The 22,017-nt window shown below is 46.0% G+C and overlaps 1 protein-coding gene across 11 annotated transcripts in view; it reads right to left on the minus strand.

Moving 5' to 3' along the window:
• Positions 1-22,017, minus strand: part of epb41a (erythrocyte membrane protein band 4.1a) — a 144,488-nt gene that overhangs the window by 51,487 nt on the left and 70,984 nt on the right. For all 11 annotated transcript variants that reach the window (XM_036953525.1, XM_036953527.1, XM_036953535.1 and 8 more), the window contains 5 exons: positions 19,545-19,763; positions 14,703-14,790; positions 12,469-12,621; positions 12,218-12,315; positions 10,222-10,397 (listed from right to left, as the gene is read on the minus strand). In XM_036953525.1, the coding sequence (XP_036809420.1) occupies positions 10,222-10,397; positions 12,218-12,315; positions 12,469-12,621; positions 14,703-14,790; positions 19,545-19,763 (734 nt within the window). The remainder of the gene's footprint in view (positions 1-10,221; positions 10,398-12,217; positions 12,316-12,468; positions 12,622-14,702; positions 14,791-19,544; positions 19,764-22,017) is intronic.

Here is a 22,017-nt window from a genome sequence, read left to right on the forward strand (position 1 = left end):
TACTCACACTCGGCATACTCACACTCGGCATACTCACACTCGGCATACTCACACTCGGCATACTCACACTCGGCATACTCACACTCAACATAATTACATACTCACACTCGGCATACTCACACTCGGCATACTCACACTCGGCATACTCACACTCAACATAATGACATCCTCAACATAATGACATCCTCAACATAATGATATCCTCAACATAATGATATCCTCAACATAATGACACTCAACATAATGACACTCAACATAATGACATTCTCAACATAATGACATACTCAACATAATGACACTCAACATAATGACACTCAACATAATGACATTCTCAACACAACATAATGACATTCTCAACATAATGACACTCAACATAATGACATTCTCAACATAATGACACTCAACATAATGACACTCAACATAATGACATTCTCAACATAATGACATACTCAACACAATGGCATACTCGCACACACACTCGCACCTTATTGAAGGCAGTTCCTCGAGCGACCACTAGGGCGCAGCGAAACGACATAGACTAGAGCGAGTACCTGTAAGGATGGACGACGTGACAAATGGAACAGGCCCTTGGGAGTAGGAGGTGAACGATCCAAACAACTCAAACCAGTCAAACATCACTGGCACTGAAGAGAGTGAGTCAGAGACAGAATCCTACGTGGCCTGAGACTGGTGTCATGTGACCACACAAAGTGTGATACGTCTATAGAGGTAGAAATCTTCTTTGTAAAAGCTGCTGCAAAGCCAAGTGAGAACACAACGAGGCCAGAACACAACGAGGCCAGAACACAACGAGGCCAGAACACAACGAGGCCACAACACAACGAGGCCACAACACAACGAGGTCAGAACACAACGAGACCAGAACACAACGAGACCAGAACACAACGAGGCCAGAACACAACGAGGCCAGAACACAACGAGGCCAGAACACAACGAGGCCAGAACACAACGAGGCCAGAACACAACGAGGCCAGAACACAACGAGGCCACAACACAACGAGACCACAACACAACGAGGCCAGAACACAACGAGGCCAGAACACAACGAGGCCAGAACACAACGAGGCCAGAACACAACGAGGCCAGAACACAACGAGGTCAGAACACAACGAGGCCACAACACAACGAGGCCACAACACAACGAGGCCACAACACAACGAGGCCAGAACACAACGAGACCACAACACAACGAGGCCAGAACACAACGAGGCCAGAACACAACGAGGCCAGAACACAACGAGGCCACAACACAACGAGGCCAGAACACAACGAGGCCACAACACAACGAGGCCACAACACAACGAGGCCAGAACACAACGAGGTCAGAACACAACGAGACCAGAACACAACGAGGCCAGAACACAACGAGGCCAGAACACAACGAGGCCAGAACACAACGAGGCCAGAACACAACGAGGCCACAACACAACGAGGCCAGAACACAACGAGGCCAGAACACAACGAGGCCAGAACACAACGAGGCCAGAACACAACGAGGCCAGAACACAACGAGGCCAGAACACAACGAGGTCAGAACACAACGAGGCCACAACACAACGAGGCCACAACACAACGAGGCCAGAACACAACGAGGCCAGAACACAACGAGACCACAACACAACGAGGCCAGAACACAACGAGGCCAGAACACAACGAGGTCAGAACACAACGAGGCCACAACACAACGAGGCCAGAACACAACGAGGCCAGAACACAACGAGACCACAACACAACGAGACCACAACACAACGAGACCAGAACACAACGAGGCCAGAACACAACGAGGCCAGAACACAACGAGGCCAGAACACAACGAGACCACAACACAACGAGGCCAGAACACAACGAGGCCAGAACACAACGAGGCCAGAACACAACGAGGCCAGAACACAACGAGGCCAGAACACAACGAGGCCAGAACACAACGAGGCCAGAACACAACGAGGCCAGAACACAACGAGGCCAGAACACAACGAGGCCAGAACACAACGAAGCCAGAACACAACGAGGCCAGAACACAACGAGGCCAGAACACAACGAGGCCAGAACACAACGAGGCCAGAACACAACGAGGCCAGAACACAACGAGTCCAGAACACAACGAGTCCACAACACAACGAGACCACAACACAACGAGACCACAACACAAAGAGGCCAGAACACAAAGAGGCCAGAACACAAAGAGGCCAGAACACAAAGAGGCCAGAACACAAAGAGGCCAGAACACAATGAGGCCAGAACACAACGAGGGCAGAACACCACGAGGCCAGAGGAAGACGCAGACAATATGAAGCTGTGGTTATTATAAGAGAAGCGTAGGGGGAAAATGCTATGCTATCCTCTCAATAAGAAGTTCCCACTTGTGAAAGTTAAGACGATTCTGACTTTAGGACCGTTCTTCTTCTGCTGTTGCGTCGTAGAGTTATTTTAAGTCTCCTGCCATTTACCTCCCGGAACAGTGGGTGTCTTGGGACTGACGGGGTCCCACAGGAAGTCATAATGATTTTTATTTAGCTCACACACAGGCTCAGCGGCTGCCATAGCTAATAATGTAACATTGTCCTCAGGAACCAAAGCAAAGCCACATATCCCAGCAGGCATGTCGAGTTGTTAAGTCAGGCGTTGTCTCTTGAAAAACAAGGTCAGTTCCTGGGTGAGTAAGCGCAGGGTGGAGGGCTCTCCTTCAAAAAGGACTTCCTGTATGTGCTTGGGGTTTCTCGGGATCCAAAGCAAAGCCACATAATATCCCAGCAGACATGTCGAGCAGCTTGTCAAGCTTGAGACAACCGCAAGGCCATTTCCTGGGCGAGTAAGCAATGGGTCAGTAAGTTGCTCTTCCCATAGCTACCTGGGGGTGGTGGTATGAGTGATGCAGGCGGATCGTGGTCCAGCAGCATAAACCATTGGTGAGTGGTGGAGGTTGGAACAGACACAGAGCATGCTGATGATGCCGAGGTTGGTTACGCTACAGTAGGGTTATGTTTAGCAAAATTCAAGAACCTTTACAAAATTCACAGGTTTTCCAGAAATCCCGGCTGGAAAGATTCCCGGATTTCCTGCTTATTCCCCCCTGATTCCGGGAAACATCCAACCAGGATTTCTGGAAAACCTGAGAATTTTGAAAAAATAACCCGGAATTTTGAAAAAAATTACAGGAATTTTGAAAAAATTACCGGAATGTTAAATTTTTTTCCGGAATGTTAAAAAAATTACCTGAATTTTGGACACCCTTTAGAAGGAGGAGCTGTGGCAAACAAAACGTGGCCAAACCATTCAGTACCTGGTGCTGTCAAATAGACACGCTTGTCCAACAACAAAAAACAATCATCATCCCACCTCTACCCACTGTAGTTTGGTTCAGTCCACCACACATCTTACTCTCCTGGTCGGTGGCTTCAGCTCCACCCTCTTCCACACCACTCTAAGGAAGTGTGCCTCATCAGCACAAAACACTCGTTTCCTCTTCCTCCTTCCTGGTTCTCCTCCTGGACCTCCTCCTGGGTGTCCTCCTGGTTCTCCTCCCGGGTGTCCTCCTGGGTGTCCTCCTGGGTGTCCTCCTGGGTGTCCTCCTGGGTCTTCTTTATCATGACACCATGTCTTCTCTCGGTCTCCGTGACAGCCTCGCGCTTGACCTGACGGGGATGTTGCTCAACCGGAGATGACGTGACTGGGAAGACGGCCAGCTGTCAATCATGAAACAGCTACCATGCCAACCAACCACATTCAGCTTTTAGTTTTAATATGGCTTTTTATTATCTCCATAGAGAAAAAAGTCTCCTGACCTCAAAGACATTCCTCAATGACTACCGGTTAAATAAAGATAAAATAACAACAGTTCAACTGTCAAACTAATAAAACTCTTGAGGAGTCAGGACTCACTGTAGCACGCCGAGTGTCTTAATAAGGGCAGGGAGGTCTGATGACCCAGCAGAACGAACCTGATATCCTCCTCTCCCTGAGACCTGCAACCCACCAACCCCACCTCAGCAGGAACGTCAACAGTTGGAGGAGCAATAATTATTACAGTAACGCAGGTAGGTAGCCTAGCAGTTAAGAGCGTTGAGCTAGTACCTGAAAGGCCGTTGGTTGGAATCTCCGAGCCGAGTAGAAGAAAGATCTGTCTGTGCCCTTGAGCTCCTGTAAGTCTCTCTGGATAAGAGCGTCTGCTAAAATTACATCAATGTAAGTAAAAAGGTTGTGATTAACGATTAGGAAAATGATGATTAGGGGACTAGAAAAGTATTTCGGTCCTTGAAAAGTAACAGCTGAGGCCATGAACAAGACAGAATAACAACAGTTTACTGCACTGTGCTATAGAGACCAGTGGGTGGCAACATTGAGCTTAGAGTCAAAAGCTGACAGAGCAAGTCCTGAAATTCACAGTTCAGATGCAGTTCAGGAGAATAGATAAACAAGCTCCTCAAGTCCTCAGTTCAGGAGAATAGATTAACAAGCTCCTCAAGTCCTCAGTTCAGGATAATAGATTAACAAGCTCCTCTAGTCAGTTCAGGAGAATAGATAAACAAGCTCCTCTAGTCAGTTCAGGAGAATAGATAAACAAGCTCCTCTAGTCAGTTCAGGAGAATAGATAAACAAGCTCCTCTAGTCCTCAGTTCAGGAGAATAGATAAACAAGCTCCCCTAGTCAGTTCAGGAGAATAGATAAACAAGCTCCTCTAGTCCTCAGTTCAGGAGAATAGATTAACAAGCTCCTCTAGTCCTCAGTTCAGGAGAATAGATTAACAAGCTCCTCAAGTCTGGTTGACCATCACACTGTTCAGCTCACTGGACTGGTTGGCCATCACACTGTTCAGCTCACTGGACTGGTTGGCCATCACACACTGTTCAGCTCACTGGACTGGTTGGCCATCACATACTGTTCAGCTCACTGGACTGGTTGGCCATCACACTGTTCAGCTTACTGGACTGGTTGGCCATCACACTGTTCAGCTCACTGGACTGGTTGACCATTACACACTGTTCAGCTCACTGGACTGGTTGACCATTACACACTGTTCAGCTCACTGGACTGGTTGGCCAACACACACCGTTCAGCTCACTGGACTGGTTGGCCATCACACCGTTCAGCTCACTGGACTGGTTGGCCATCACACTGTTCAGCTTACTGGACTGGTTGGCCATCACACTGTTCAGCTCACTGGACTGGTTGACCATTACACACTGTTCAGCTCACTGGACTGGTTGGCCATCACACACCGTTCAGCTCACTGGACTGGTTGGCCATCACACTGTTCAGCTTACTGGACTGGTTGGCCATCACACTGTTCAGCTTACTGGACTGGTTGGCCATCACACTATTCAGCTCACTGGACTGGTTGGCCATCACACTATTCAGCTCACTGGACTGGTTGGCCATTACACACTGTTCAGCTCACTGGACTGGTTGGCCATCACACTATTCAGCTCACTGGACTGGTTGGCCATCACACTATTCAGCTCACTGGACTGGTTGGCCATCACACACCGTTCAGCTCACTGTACTGGTTGGCCATCACACTGTTCAGCTCACTGGACTGGTTGGCCATCACACACCGTTCAGCTCACTGGACTGGTTGGCCATCACACCGTTCAGCTCACTGGACTGGTTGGCCATCACACTGTTCAGCTCACTGGACTGGTTGGCCATCACACTGTTCAGCTCACTGGACTGGTTGGCCATCACACTATTCAGCTCACTGGACTGGTTGGCCATCACACACCGTTCAGCTCACTGGACTGGTTGGCCATCACACCGTTCAGCTCACTGGACTGGTTGGCCATTACACACTGTTCAGCTCACTGGACTGGTTGGCCATTACACACTGTTCAGCTCACTGGACTGGTTGGCCATCACACACTGTTCAGCTCACTGGACTGGTTGGCCATCACACTGTTCAGCTCACTGGACTGGTTGGCCATCACACTGTTCAGCTCACTGGACTGGTTGGCCATCACACTGTTCAGCTCACTGGACTGGTTGGCCATCACACACTGTTCAGCTCACTGGACTGGTTGACCATCACACTGTTCAGCTCACTGGACTGGTTGGCCATCACACTGTTCAGCTCACTGGACTGGTTGGCCATCACACTGTTCAGCTCACTGGACTGGTTGGCCATCACACTGTTCAGCTCACTGTACTGGTTGGCCATCATATTTTTCCTTTATTTAACTAGGCAAGTCAGTTAAGAACAAATTCTTGTTTACAATGACGGCCCACCAAGCCAAACCCTAACCCGGATGACGCTGGGCCAATTGTGCGCCGCCCTATGGGACTCCCAATCAAGGCCGGTTGCGATACACCCTGAAATCGAACCAGGGTCTGTAGTGATGCCTCTAGCACTGTTAGATTTTAATGGAGAAAGCTGATCCGAGAGCAGCGCTTCCTTTCTCTCAATCCTAGAAGTATCGACACATGCTCCGACTTAGCAAATGTTCTCGCTGCCTGGTGTTTTGGGAAACGTATGTCACATCTTCGTCCGGTGTAGGAAAGATGTATCGTTTAAAACACTCGTAAGCCTGAGTTCCATCGCTATGGGTAAACCGGGCCCTGAGTGTGAGAATGGTAGCAGCAGCAGTTAGGGAGAGCCCACAGGGAGTAAGACATTGAAGCTGTTTTGTGTAATGTAATCACTGGCTTGTGCCCTGCCTACCTTATGTTGTCAGCAGAAATACAACCCAATGTTATGGGGAGCGGTTGAATAACAAAGAGAGAGAGAGTGTCCCAGATGAGAAGGCTGAGATGAGGAGAGGAGGAGAGGAGGGGAGAGGAGGAGAGGAGGGGAACGGAGGAGAGGAGGGGACAGGAGAACAGAAGGGGAAAGGAGGAGAGGAGGGGAGGAGAGGAAAGGAGGAGAGGAGGGGAGAGGAGGAGAAAGGAGGGGAGGAGGGGAGAGGAGGAGAGGAGGGGAGAGGAGGAGAGGAGGGGAGGAGGGGAAGGAGGAGAGGAGGAGGGGAAGGAGGAGAGGAGGGGAGAGGAGAGGAGGAGAGGAGGAGAGGAAATGAGGAGAGGAGGGGAGAGGAGAGGAGAGGAGGGGATAGGAGGAGGGGAAAGGAGGAGAGGAGGGGAGAGGAGGAGAGGAGGAGAGGAGAGGAGGACAGAGGAGGAGAGGAGGGGAGGAGGGGAAAGGAGGAGAGGAGAAGAGGAGAGGACTAGTGCCTCTTACATGCTGACCAATCCACACTCTAGTCCAGTTGGTGGCAGTAACGCACCTTAAAGTTGGTTGCCAACCACCATATAAAATCCACAGAAGAAGAATGAACGAGGAGAGATTAATCAAAGAAAAATGAACAAAAAACGAACTACAGTGCCTTGCGAAAGTATTCGGCCCCCTTGAACTTTGCGACCTTTTGCCACATTTCAGGCTTCAAACATAAAGATATAAAACTGCATTTTTTTGTGAAGAATCAACAACAAGTGGGACACAATCATGAAGTGGAACGACATTTATTGGATATTTCAAACTTTTTTAACAAATCAAAAACTGAAAAATTGGGCGTGAAAAATTATTCAGCCCCTTTACTTTCAGTGCAGCAAACTCTCTCCAGAAGTTCAGTGAGGATCTCTGAATGATCCAATGTTGACCTAAATGACTAATGATGATAAATACAATCCACCTGTGTGTAATCAAGTCTCCGTATAAATGCACCTGCACTGTGATAGTCTCAGAGGTCCGTTAAAAGCGCAGAGAGCATCATGAAGAACAAGGAACACACCAGGCAGGTCCGAGATACTGTTGTGAAGAAGTTTAAAGCCGGATTTGGATACAAAAAGATTTCCCAAGCTTTAAACATCCCAAGGAGCACTGTGCAAGTGATAATATTGAAATGGAAGGAGTAACAGACCACTGCAAATCTACCAAGACCTGGCCGTCCCTCTAAACTTTCAGCTCATACAAGGAGAAGACTGATCAGAGATGCAGCCAAGAGGCCCATGATCACTCTGGATGAACTGCAGAGATCTACAGCTGAGGTGGGAGACTCTGTCCATAGGACAACAATCAGTCGTATATTGCACAAATCTGGCCTTTATGGAAGAGTGGCAAGAAGAAAGCCATTTCTTAAAGATATCCATAAAAAGTGTCGTTTAAAGTTTGCCACAAGCCACCTGGGAGACACACCAAACATGTGGAAGAAGGTGCTCTGGTTAGATGAAACCAAAATGGAACTTTTTGGCAACAATGCAAAACGTTATGTTTGGCGTAAAAGCAACACAGCTCATCACCCTGAACACACCATGCCCACTGTCAAACATGGTGGTGGCAGCATCATGGTTTGGGCCTGCTTTTCTTCAGCAGGGACAGGGAAGATGGTTAAAATTGATGGGAAGATGGATGGAGCCAAATACAGGACCATTCTGGAAGAAAACCTGATGGAGTCTGCAAAAGACCTGAGACTGGGACAGAGATTTGTCTTCCAACAAGACAATGATCCAAAACATAAAGCAAAATCTACAATGGAATGGTTCAAAAATAAACATATCCAGGTGTTAGAATGGCCAAGTCAAAGTCCAGACCTGAATCCAATCGAGAATCTGTGGAAAGAACTGAAAACTGCTGTTCACACATGCTCTCCATCCAACCTCACTGAGCTCGAGCTGTTTTGCAAGGAGGAATGGGAAAAAATGTCAGTCTCTCGATGTGCAAAACTGATAGAGACATACCCCAAGCGACTTACAGCTGTAATCGCAGCAAAAGGTGGCGCTACAAAGTATTAACTTAAGGGGGCTGAATAATTTTGCACGCTAAATTTTTCAGTTTTTGATTTGTTAAAAAAGTTTGAAATATCCAATAAATGTCGTTCCACTTCATGATTGTGTCATGACTTCATGATTGTGGGATTGTGTCCCACTTGTTGATTCTTCACAAAAAAATACAGTTTTATATCTTTATGTTTGAAGCCTGAAATGTGTCAAAAGGTCGCAAAGTTCAAGGGGGCCGAATACTTTCGCAAGGCACTGTAGGTTTCCCCTTTTAATCTGTGGATTAATTATCAGAGTAAAGAACACACGTTTTTGTGATTCAAAATGGGTCAGAATTCTACAAAGATTCAGCAAAAAAGGACCTTGTACATTTCACAATGTTCATCTCCCCGGACAAATTAACTAGCAACAGCAAGCTAGCTAAATGTCCATGAATGTTTCATGTGTTTTCCACCTGTCCCCAAATGAATATAGCTGGTTCACAGTTAGTTTTGATATTTTAATCTGCGTGTCTTGATCACTTCTGGTGGGTATAGACAAAATCAACATGCGCACGATGGCACACGCGGATGCACGTGAGGAGCCGGATTGGTCAGCATGTTAGAGGTTGAGAAGAGGCCAGCGAAGAGAGGGTTAATAAACCCTGACGTGGGCCAGTACTGTTACTGTACCTGAAGGTAATGTTACTACAGATGTAGGTGGTTGAATTCAAGGTAATGTTACTACAGATGTAGGTGGTTGAATTCAAGGTAATGTTACTACAGATGTAGGTGGTTGAATTCAAGGTAATGTTACTACAGATGTAGGTGGTTGAATTCAAGGTAATGTTACTACAGATGTAGGTGGTTGAATTCAAGGTAATGTTACTACAGATGTAGGTGGTTGAATTCAAGGTAATGTTACTACAGATGTAGGTGGTTGAATTCAAGGTAATGTTACTACAGATGTAGGTGGTTGAATTCAAGGTAATGTTACTACAGATGTAGGTGGTTGAATTCAAGGTAATGTTACTACAGATGTAGGTGGTTGAATTCAAGGTAATGTTACTACAGATGTAGGTGGTTGAATTCAAGGTAATGTTACTACAGATGTAGGTGGTTGAATTCAAGGTAATGTTACTACAGATGTAGGTGGTTGAATTCAAGGTAATGTTACTACAGATGTAGGTGGTTGAATTCAAGGTAATGTTACTACAGATGTAGGTGGTTGAATTCAAGGTAATGTTACTACAGTTGTAGGTGGTTGAATTTAAGGTAATGTTACTACAGAGGAGGGTGGTTGAATTCAAGGTAATGTTACTACAGATGTGGGTGGTTGAATTCAAGGTAATGTTACCAAAGAGGAGGGTGGCTGATATGGTAACTAGTCACCCTCTTCTTTCCTCTCTGGAGGAGCTGGAGTAAACACAGAGACTTTACATCTTGCTGGAGTTAAACAGGGACAAGTCAGAATCTCTCTCCACATACACCCCTATCCCACCTACAGTCCCGTTCAACAAACCTTCGTCCAGGCTGCGTGAGTTCCTCTTGCTGGCCGAGCGTTGGAACAGGGGGGCTGGCCTGTCAATCATAGAGCTGGCCTGGCGGGTCTGAGCCTGGGTCCGCCCACTGTAGCGGAACTTAGAACCCAGTGCAAGGAACTTCCTGGGAGTGGTAGCCACCTCAGTAGAGGTCAGTCTGGACAGAGGAGGCAGAGGAACATTTATATAAATATATCTATAACTATATAATATATAACTTCCTGGGAGTGGTAGCCACCTCAGTAGAGGTCAGTCTGGACAGAGGAACATTTCTATAAATATATAAATCTAATATATAAAATTCTGCCGTTTGATTGCAAATATGCAGACAGAGTCCAAAGGAGAACACACAGAAGAAGGCTGTTGTATAAAACACCTGTCTCCACATATTCAAACTAAAGGGGAACCATGGCATCCTTGACAAGGAGGGAGAAGCGTGAATCCATGTATACAGGTAAGATAGTCTAGCTAGCTACATTTTCAGATATTACATGTTTCAAATTTGGTCAGAAAGTAATTTCCATTTCAAGTTAAAGTGTACTGTTAGCTAGCTAGTTAACGTTAGCTGGCTGGCTCGCTAGCTAACGTTACGTGTATGATCTGTGTAGTTATATTATTCATATCTAAGAGCCATTTGCATTCCTAGTTATAGCCTAATGTTAGCTAACTAACATTGAACCTGGTTGGTTAGCTACCTGCAGAGTAATGCAGGGTAGTAATGTTATGAGTTGGGATTATGGTTCATTGTTTAGCTAGCTAGCTACATGTCTTAACAAAAGACTCCACTATGCAATGAACCATTCCAATAGAATGTTCATGATGTCACTGTGACAACTGTTGATAGCCAGAGCGAATGTACCAGCTACGTCTATGTACTCCGATTTCAGAGCACTCTCGTCTGAGTGTGCCGGAGCGGAGAATAACTGATAAATTTACGAACGCTCAACACCCGTTGAATATGGCCAGTGTCAGTAAAAGTTGGCAAAAAAAAAAAATATGAAATTGAAGCCAGCAGCACAGTTGCAGTCACCAACACTCTGGATAACATAAAAACAGCCTAACCAGCTCTGCTAGGGTGAGTAAAATGGTCAGAAGGAGCTGCTCTCTCATTTGTGTCTGGAAGTAGCTAGCCAGTTAGCCAACGTTAGCCAGTTAGTTTGGGTGCTTGACTGCTGTTGTTTGGGACAGAATGCTCGGATCAAACATACTCCTCAGCCAGAGCGTACAATGTGCGCGCTGAATACTCCGAGAGCGAAACACTCTGAATTTATGAACGGACGATCTGACAACGCTCTGAGTTTACGAACGCCCAGAGCGCACTCTGAGCCCACTCTGGCACTCCAGATTAAACTTAAAAAAACACACCCATAGTATAAACCAGCCTTTAGTCTTGAAATCTTTGGGTGTTTAGTACATGGCTTCATATGTGAATCCTTAATGAGATGGGTGGGGCTAAGGCTTTAGGGGGTGCGAACGATGCTGAATGGGTGTAGACAAAGAAGAGCTCTCCAGTAGGTGTACCAAAACATCCAAGGGCTATTTTCTCAAAAGTGAGCTTACAAGTTTATCAACTTTTAACAGCAGAATTACTTTCCCAGAATTACTTTCCCACTACAACTGTAGTGTTTAATAAACAATTTTCTAGCTCTGAGTCTCTACTTTTATCCAATGTCAAAAAACACCATTTCAAATGTAGCTACATAAGACCCGAAATCGAGCCGGTTGGTCACAATTTAGCTTTTAAATATAGCTAACTACATTAACATTTTAGCAGTGCATTAAACTAAGGTAGGTAAGACAACCACATACAGTATTAGTCATTGTGAGTAACTAAACTACATATAACTACTATATAGCCATACTAATAATGTATTACTACTGTAATGACCGTTCTCAATAAAATAATAACTTGGTGTTCTTCACAAGTTAGAATGATAGGTTCTATCACGGGGAGCTTCAAACAGTGTGTTCTCTTACCTGAAGAAGGTGTGATGCTCCACACACACTTTCCACAGCTTCTTGGAGGCCTTGTAGTTTGGCAGTTTGAAACCAATGGCACTTTCGTAATGCTCCAGCTGTTGGAAACAAAAGCATATGAATGATGGTAGCACTGCACTAGATCCACTATACCTATTGATTTGACATGTAACTCAACTTTTACTTATGACTACTATACTGTTTATCTGACTCCTGAGAGATCAGGCCTCTTGTAAATAAATAAAGTTGACCTCTGAGGGGCGTATCTTGATGAAGAAACTGCTGCGTTTGTAGGAGACCTTGAGGACTTTGGGCCAGGGGAAACGGTTGATCCTCAGCTTGTCCTTGTAGACCATCAAACCCCCAGAACACACACCCAGCATAATATCCACTCCATCTAGATCCTGGAGACAGGGATGGGGAGGGAGGGGAGGATGGCGAGAGAGAGAGAGATTTGAGAGAAAAAGAAAGGATGGAAGAGTGTGTGAGTGAGTAAGAAAGAAAGACCACCCAAAAACAGAGAATACAACAGCTAGATGTACATTTGCATGATTGCTGACATTATACCATTGACTTGGCCTGAGTATTAATGCAATGACAACATCCATCCACCGGGAGGCAGCATCCATCTCCTGTTCAGCATAATGACTTCCATATTTTATTTTAAATCCCCGGTTTTGATGCAAACAGATTGACCTCATTTCTGCTACTAAATCTGTGCTCTGACAGAGGCACGCGTTTGTCCCTTTTTTGGGAACAGACACAAACACTGACTTCACAGCTGACGTAGGTTACACTGCAGCAGGCAAGGAGGTAGGTGGGTGGGTGCTATAACCATGTTAAATACCATAGTGCATCCCAAATGGCACCCTATTCCCTATATAGTGCACTACTTTTGAGGAGCCCTGGTGAAAAGTAGTGTGCTATGAAGGGAATAGGGTGCCATCATCAAGCCTTCTCTGTTCGGTGGTTAATGGGACAGATGTGATATAACTGGCCTCCAGTGGACAGACAGGAGGACACTGAGGGACAATCTGGGCTGAAACACCTGCACGCCTACCAACGCGTCATCATACATGGAGGTAGAATATAGTGGTTGCAGATTGAGATTTGAAAACAAGTTAGAACCTACTTATATTCACAACATCAACAACAATGTGATGTTAATACACAGCATCTTCCTTTTGACTTTTTAGTCAGCTAGTCTCCACATGGAGCCTGTCAGTTTCTGTGTTGAATGAGTAATGCTCTGCAGGTTGGGGTTGTGGTCCTACAGTATGTTACCTTGGCCTGGGTTGTAACGCTACGTTACCTTGGCCTGGGTTGTATCTCTACGTTACCTTGGCCTGGGTTGTAACTCTACGTTACCTTGGCCTGGGTTGTGCTCTACATTACCTTGGCCTGGGTTATGACTCTACGTTACCTTGGCCTGGGTTATGACTCTACGTTACCTTGGCCTGGGTTGTGACTCTACGTTACCTTGGCCTGGGTTGTAACGCTACGTTACCTTGGCCTGGGTTGTATCTCTACGTTACCTTGGCCTGGGTTGTAACTCTACGTTACCTTGGCCTGGGTTGTGCTCTACATTACCTTGGCCTGGGTTATGACTCTACGTTACCTTGGCCTGGGTTATGACTCTACGTTACCTTGGCCTGGGTTATGACTCTACGTTACCTTGGCCTGGGTTGGGACTCTACGTTACCTTGGCCTGGGTTGTGACTCTACGTTACCTTGGCCTGGGTTGTGACTCTACGTTACCTTGGCCTGGGTTGTGACTCTACGTTACCTTGGCCTGGGTTGTGACTCAACGTTACCTTGGCCTGGGTTGTGACTCTACGTTACCTTGGCCTGGGTTGTGACTCTACGTTACCTTGGCCTGGGTTGTGACCCTACATTACCTTGGCCTGGGTTGTAACTCTACATTACCTTGGCCTGGGTTGTAACTCTACATTACCTTGGCCTGGGTTGTGCTCTACGTTACCTTGGCCTGGGTTGTGACTCTACGTTACCTTGGCCTGGGTTGTAACTCTACATTACCTTGGCCTGGGTTGTGACTCTACATTACCTTGGCCTGGGTTATGCCTCTACGTTACCTTGGCCTGGGTTATGACTCTACGTTACCTTGGCCCGGGTTATGACTCTACGTTACCTTGGCCTGGGTTGTGACTCTACGTTACCTTGGCCTGGGTTGTGACTCTACGTTACCTTGGCCTGGGTTGTGACTCTACGTTACCTTGGCCTGGGTTGTGACTCTACATTACCTTGGCCTGGGTTGTAACTCTACATTACCTTGGCCTGGGTTGTGACTCTACGTTACCTTGGCCTGGGTTGTAACTCTACGTTACCTTGGCCTGGGTTGTGACTCTACGTTACCTTGGCCTGGGTTGTGACTCTACGTTACCTTGGCCTGGGTTGTGACTCTACGTTACCTTGGCCTGGGTTGTGACTCTACATTACCTTGGCCTGGGTTGTAACTACACATTACCTTGGCCTGGTGCAGGTCCACTCCGTACATGGCTAGTTTCTTGGCGTTCTCCAGAAAGGCCATGTCTGCCTGTGCTGGACTCATCGACCTGTAGATAGGACAGATGCCATATTAGCAAAGAAGCAACGTGTTATCATACAGTAGCATGAATGACTCTGGCATTACAGATTCATTATAAGTAGCACATTCCTGCTGTGAAAATGATTTACATAACACTGATTTACATAACACTGATTTACATAACATTGTACACAGGTGACCCTATGCATCCAGTACAACCCCCTCCCTCCTAATCTGAAGGTCTTGTGTGTGGACATTCTGCTGAGTATACTGGGAACACTTGTCTCTAAGTCAGTGTGTGTGTGTGTGTGTGTGTGTGTGTGTGTGTGTGTGTGTGTGTGTGTGTGTGTACATTCTGCTGAGTATACTGGGAACATTTGTCTCACAGCTAGCTAGCTGCCACCGAGTCACCCAGCCCCGAAGCTAGCCCTGAGCCAGGCCCAGCTCCCAGCCTACTCTGTGATCACTCGGCTACTCAGCCGATGCCCAACACGGCTAGAATCCACTACTCCACCGGATCCTTGACGTAAGCTCTGGACCTTTGCATCAGATCATCGCTGCTAGCTAGCTGCTACCGACTGCCTATGGTGGCTAACGCCCCTGCCCCGAAGCTAGCACCAGTTAGCCGCGAGCCAGGCGCATCTCCCGGCTAGCAAACTAAATTACTACAACTACAATACCTCTTTTGCCATCTGGCCCAGAACCTTTGTCGACACGGCGCGCCGCCGTACCACCACTACTGGTCCGCCGAAGTAACTCCATACGCTGTGCCCTCAAACGGCCTTTGCCGGACGTCGGAGCAGACTCTTCTACTTACCCCGGCCTGCTAACTTTAAACGCTGTGTCTCCCGCGTGCTAGCGTAGTAACGACTACCCCGCGGCTTCCCTGTTCCATATATTGCTGCTCACTGGACCCTATGATCACTTGGCTACATAGCTGATGCCTGCTGGACTGTTCATTAATCACGGTACTCCATTTTGTTTATGTTTTGTTTATCTGTTGGTCCCAGCCTCGAACTCAGGCCCTGTGTGTAGTTAACTGACCCTCTCTGCCCTTCATTGCCATTTTACCTGTTGTTGTTGCCTTAGCTGATTAGCTGTTGTTGTCTTACCAGTTGTTGTTTTAGCTAGCTCTCCCAATCAACACCTGTGATTGCTTTATGCCTCGCTTTATGTTTCCCTCAAATGTCAATATGCCTTGTACACTGTTGTTAAGGATAGTTATTATTGTCTTAGTTTACTGCGGAGCCCCTAGTCCCACTGTACATGCCTTAAATACCTCCTTTGTACCACCTCCCACACATGCGGTGACCTCACCCAGCATAACTAGCCTATCCAGAGATGCAACCTCTCTTATCTTCACTCGGGGCCTGGGTTTACCTCCACTGTACCCGCACCCCACCATACCCGTCTGTACATTATGCCCTTAATCTATTCTACCACGCCCAGAAATCTGCTGCTTTTATTCTCTGCCCCCAACGCACTAGACGGCCAGCTTTGATAGCCTTTAGCCGTACCCTCATCCTCTGTTCCAAGGGTGATGTGGAGGTTAACCCAGGCCCTGTGTTTCCCCAGGCACTCTCATTTGTTGACTTCTGTAACCAAAAAAGCCTTGGTTTCATGCATGTTAACATCAGAAGTCTCCTCCCTAAGTTTGTTTTAGTCACTGCTTTAGCACACTCCACCAACCCTGATGTCCTTGCCGTGTCTGAATCCTGGCTTAGGAAGGCCACCAAAAATTCTGAGATTTCCATCCCCAACTACAACATTTTCCATCAAGATAGAATTGCCAAAGGGGGAGGAGTTGCAATCTACTCCAGAAATAGCCTGCAAAGTTCTGTCAAACTTTTCAGGTCCATACCCAAACAGTTCGAGCTTCTAATTTTAAAATGGAATCTCTCCAGAAGTAAGTCTCTCCCTGTTGCTGCCTGTTATAGACACCCCTCCGCTCCCAGCTGTGCCCTGGACACCATATGTGAATTGATTGCCCCCCATCTATCTTCAGAGTTTGTTCTGTTAGGTGACCTAAACTGGGATACATTAACACCCCGGCAGTCCTACAATCTAAGCTAGATGCCCTCAATCTCACACAAATTATTAAGGAACCTACCAGGTACAACCCTAAATCCGTAAACATGGACACCCTCATAGATATTATCCTGACCAACTTGCCCTCCAAATACACCTCTGCTGTTTTCAATCAGGATCTCAGCGATCACTGCCTCATTGCCTGCTTCCGCTATGGGTCTGCGGTCAAACGACTACCCCTCATCATTGTCAAACGCTCCATAAAACACTTCTGCGAGCCTTTCTAATCGGCCTGGTCCGGGTATCCTGGAAGGATATTTAACTCATCCCATCAGTCGAGGATGCCTGGTCGTTCTTTAAAAGTAATTTCCTCACTATCTCAAATAAGCACGCCCCTTTCAAAAAATGTAGAACTAAGAACAGATATAGCCCTTGGTTCACTCCAGACCTGACTGCCCTCGACCAGCACAAAAACATCCTGTGGAGGACTGCACTAGCATCGAATAGCCCCCGTGATATGAAACTTTTCAGGTAAGTCAGGAACCAATACACGCAGTCAGTCTGGAAAGCAAAGGCTAGTTTTTCAAACAAAAATTTGCATCCTGTAGCTCTAACTTCAAAACGTTTTGGGACACTGTAAAGTCCATGGAGAATAAGAGCACCTCCTCCCAGCTGCCCACTGCACTGAGGCTAGGTAACACTGTCACCACCGATAAATCCTCAATAATCGAGAATTTCCATAAGCATTTCTCTACGGCTGGCCATGCTTTCCTCCGGGCTACCCCAACTCCGGCCAACAGCTCCGCACTCCCCGCAGCTACTTGCCCAAGCCTCCCAGCTTCTTCTTCACCCAAATCCAGATACCAGGTGTTCTGAAAGAGCTATAAAACCTGGACCCGGACAAATCAGCCGGGCTAGACAATCTGGACGCTCTCTTTCTAAAAATTATCCGCCGCTATTGTTGCAACCCCTATTACCAGTCTTTTCAACCTCTCTTTCATATCGTCCGAGATCCCTAAAGATTGGAAAGCTGCCGCAGTCATCCCCCTCTTCAAATGGGGTGATACTCTAGACCCAAACTGTTATAGACCTATATCCATCCTGCCCTGCCTTTCTAAAGTCTTCAAAAGCCAAGTTAATAAACAGATCACTGACCATTTCGAATCCCACCACTGTGCAATGCGGTTTTCGAGCTGGTCACGGGTGCACCACAGCCACGCTCAAGGTACTAAACGATATCATAAAGACAGTACTGTGCAGCTGTCTTCATCGACCTGGCCAAGGCTTTCGACTCTGTCAATCACCGAATTCTTATCGGCAGATTCTCGGGCTGACTCTTTTCTTTGTATATATCAATGATGTCGCTCTTGCTGCGGGTGATTCCCTGACCCACCTCTACGCAGACGACACCATTCTGTATACAACTGCCCCTTCTTTGGATACTGTGTTAACTAACCTCCAAACGAGCTTCAATGCCATACAACACTCCTTCCGTGGCCTTCAACTGCTCTTAAACGCTAGTAAAACCAAATGCATGCAACCATTCGCTGCCCGCACCTGCCCGCCCGACTAGCATCCCTACTCTGGACGGTTCTGACTTAGAATATGGACAACTAAAAATACCTAGGTGTCTGGCTAGACTGTAAACTCTCCTTCCAGATTCATATTAAACATCTCCAATCCAAAATTTAAATCTAGAATCGGCTTCGTATTTCGCAACAAAGCCTCCTTCACTCACGCCGCCAAACATACCCTTGTAAAACTGACTATCCTACCGAACCTCAACTTCGGCGATGTCATTTACAAAATAGCTTCCAATAATCTACTCAGCAAACTAGATGCAGTCTATCACACTGCCATCCGTTTTGACACCAAAGCCCTTTATACCACCCACCACTGCGACCTGTATGCTCTAGTCGGCTGGCCCTTGCTAAATATTCTTCGCCAGACCCACTGGCTCCAGGTCATCTAAGTCTATGCTTGGTAAAGCTCCACCTTATCTCAGCTCACTGGTCACGATAACAACACCCTCCCGTAGCACGCGCTCCAGCAGGTGTATCTCGCTGGTCATCCCCAAAGCCAACACCCCCTTTGGCCGCCTTTCTTTCCAGTTCTCTGCTGCCAATGACTGGAACGAATTGCAAAATCGCTGAAGCTGGAGACTTATATTTCCTTCACCAACTTTAAACATCAGCTCTCTGAGCAGGTAAATGATCGCTGCAGCTGTACATAGCCCATATGTATATATCCCACCCAATCTACCTCATCCCCATATAGTTTTTATTTACTTTTCTGCTATTTTGTACACCAGTATTTCTACTTGCACATCACCATCTGCTCATCTATCACTCCAGTGTTAATTTACTAAATTGTAATTGCTTCGCTACTATGGCCTATGTATTGCCTTACCTCCTCACGCCATTTGCACACACTGTATATAGACTTTCTTTTTGTTCTATTGTGTTATTGACTGTACGCTTGTTTATTCCATGTGTAACTCGTGTTGTTGTTTGTGTCGCACTGCTTTACTTTATCTTGGCCAGGTCGCAGTTTTAAATGAGAACTTCTTCTCAACTAGCTTACCTGGTTAAATAGTGGTGAAAATAAAAAAAAGTCTGTGTGTGTGTGTGTGTGTGTGTGTGTGTGTGTGTGTGTGTGTGTGTGTGTGTGTGTGTGTGTGTGTATTCTGCTGAGTATACTGGGAAAATGAGTCTCTAAGTCAGTGAGTGTGTGTGTATTAAAACCCCTCCTGACCTGTATGTCTTATGCAGCTCCATGACTTTCTTCTCTAGCTCCTTGGTTTGTCCCGGGGCCAGCCTCAGGTCCTTGGCGTAGTCTGGTGCGTGTGTCTCTGGGTCGTACTCCCCCAGCTCTGACTGCAGTGCGTAGGAACCCAGAAGGGCCAGCGTGACAAAGGAGCAGGGTAGACGGCCCCCCAGGATGTCCTTACGCAGCTGGAGACACAGGTAGTACCTGGCCATGCGAAGATAAAAAATAAAAGGCTGTGGCTAAGTTGTTTTCAAACCAAGGTCCACTGACAATCAAGAAAACTGTAGATGAAATGACTCTTGGTAGGACAATGGAAGTTTTTTTTCTTTAAAGAAACAAGTTTGTGTTATTAACTATAAAATATGTTTAACAAAAATATAAACGCAACATGCAAACATTTAAATGATTTTACTGAGCTACAGTTCATATGAGGAAATCAATCAATTGAAATGTACATTCATTAGGACCTAATCGATAGATTTCACATGACTGGGAAAACAGATATGCATCTGTTGGTCACAGATACCTTAAAAAAATGGGCCTCACAATGGGCCTCAGGAATTCTTCACAGTATTTTTTTGTGCATTTAAATTACTATTATATTATGTTATAGTGTTACTTTTTATAATTTTTTATTTTAGTTTATTTGGTAAATATTTTCTTAACTCTTCTTGAACTGCACTGTTGGTTAAGGTCTTGTAAGTAAATATTTCACAGTATTCGGTACATGTGACAAATAAAGTTTGACTTGATTTGATTTATTGTGTTCCTTGTCCGTAGCTTATGCCTGCCCATACCATAACACCGCTGCCACCACATGGGGCACTCTGTTCACAATGTTAACATCAGTAAACCGCTCGCCCACACAACGCCATACACATGGTCTATGGTTGTGAGGCCGGTTGGACGTACTGCCAAATTCTCAAAAACGACGTTCGAGGTGGCTTATGGTAGAGAAATTAACATTACATTTTCTGGCAACAGCTCTGTTGGACTATCCTTTAGTCAGCATGCCAATTGCATGCTCCCTCAAAACTTGAGACATCTTTGGCATTGCGTTGTGTGACAAAATTGCACATTTTAGAGTGGCCTTTCATTGTGCCCAACACAAGGTGCACCTGTGTAATGATCATGCTGTTTAATCAGTTTCTTGATATGCCACACCTGTCAGGTAGATGGATTATCTTGACAAAGGATACATTCTCACTAACAGGGATGTAATTATATATTTTTTAATTGAACCTTTATTTCACTAGGCAAGTCAGTTAATAACCAATTCGTATTTACAATGACAGCCTACCCCCGGCCAAACCCGGACGACGCTGGACCAATTGTATGCCACCCTACGAGACTCCCAATCACTGACAGATGTGATAGATTCTGTAAACAAATTTGTGCACAAAATTTGAGAGAAATACGATTTTTGTGATTATGGAATATTTTTGGGATCAACACCTTACATGTCGCATTTATATTTTTGTTCAGTATATATTTACCGTATATACCGTTGTCCTACCAAGAATACCTGACGTACACAAACACAGTTAGGGGTCAGCGTGAGGTCACAGACCACAGGGCTTCCAGGAAGCAGCAGCAGAAAGATAATGCATCCTAAATGGCACCCTATTCCCTATTTCCCATAGGGCTATGATCAGAGGTAGTGCACTATATAGGAGATAGGGTGCCATATGGGACACAGACACAGGCAGTACACCCAGTGTGATGCTGTTAATTAGGCTTAAGCCGGGTTGTTTATGTAATCATGGATGGGGTGGAGGTGGGTGGGAGGCAGGATGCAGGATGAAATGACTCTGGATGCAATTAGATTCATGAACTCAACTGGCAGGTGAGGATTAGAGGGACAGTGATTGAAAGGGGGGGGTGAAGAGACAGAGAGATTGGGGCAATGATGACAACCCAGCAAACCGGCAACTTTCCCAGAACATTAGCTAACATTCCATGAAGTTCTAGTTCGGGTTTTATCTAACATCCCAAAATAATGTTTATGATTTAAAAAAAAAGAAGTTTTTCTCACAATTTTTCTTTTTCAAATGAAATATCCTTGAAAAATATCCTCAACATTGTGTACAAAATCTGTAACAACCAACACAGAACATCCCCCCCAAAATCTATAACAACCAACACAGAACATTCCCCCCAAAAATCTATAACAACCACACAGAACATTCCCCCCCAAAATCTATAACAACCAACACAGAACATTCACCCCCAAAATCTATAACGACCAACATAGAACATTCCCCACCAAAATCTATAACAACCAACACAGAACATTCCCCCCCCAAAATCTATAACAACCAACACAGAACATTCCCCCACAAAATCTGTAACAACCAACACAGAACATTCCCCCCCAAAATCTATAACAACCAACACAGAACATTCCCCCCCAAAATCTATAACAACCAACACAGAACATTCCCCCCCAAAATATATA

This window comes from Oncorhynchus mykiss, chromosome 18, assembly GCF_013265735.2.
Source record: "Oncorhynchus mykiss isolate Arlee chromosome 18, USDA_OmykA_1.1, whole genome shotgun sequence".
In the NCBI taxonomy this organism is placed as follows: Eukaryota; Metazoa; Chordata; class Actinopteri; order Salmoniformes; family Salmonidae; genus Oncorhynchus; species Oncorhynchus mykiss.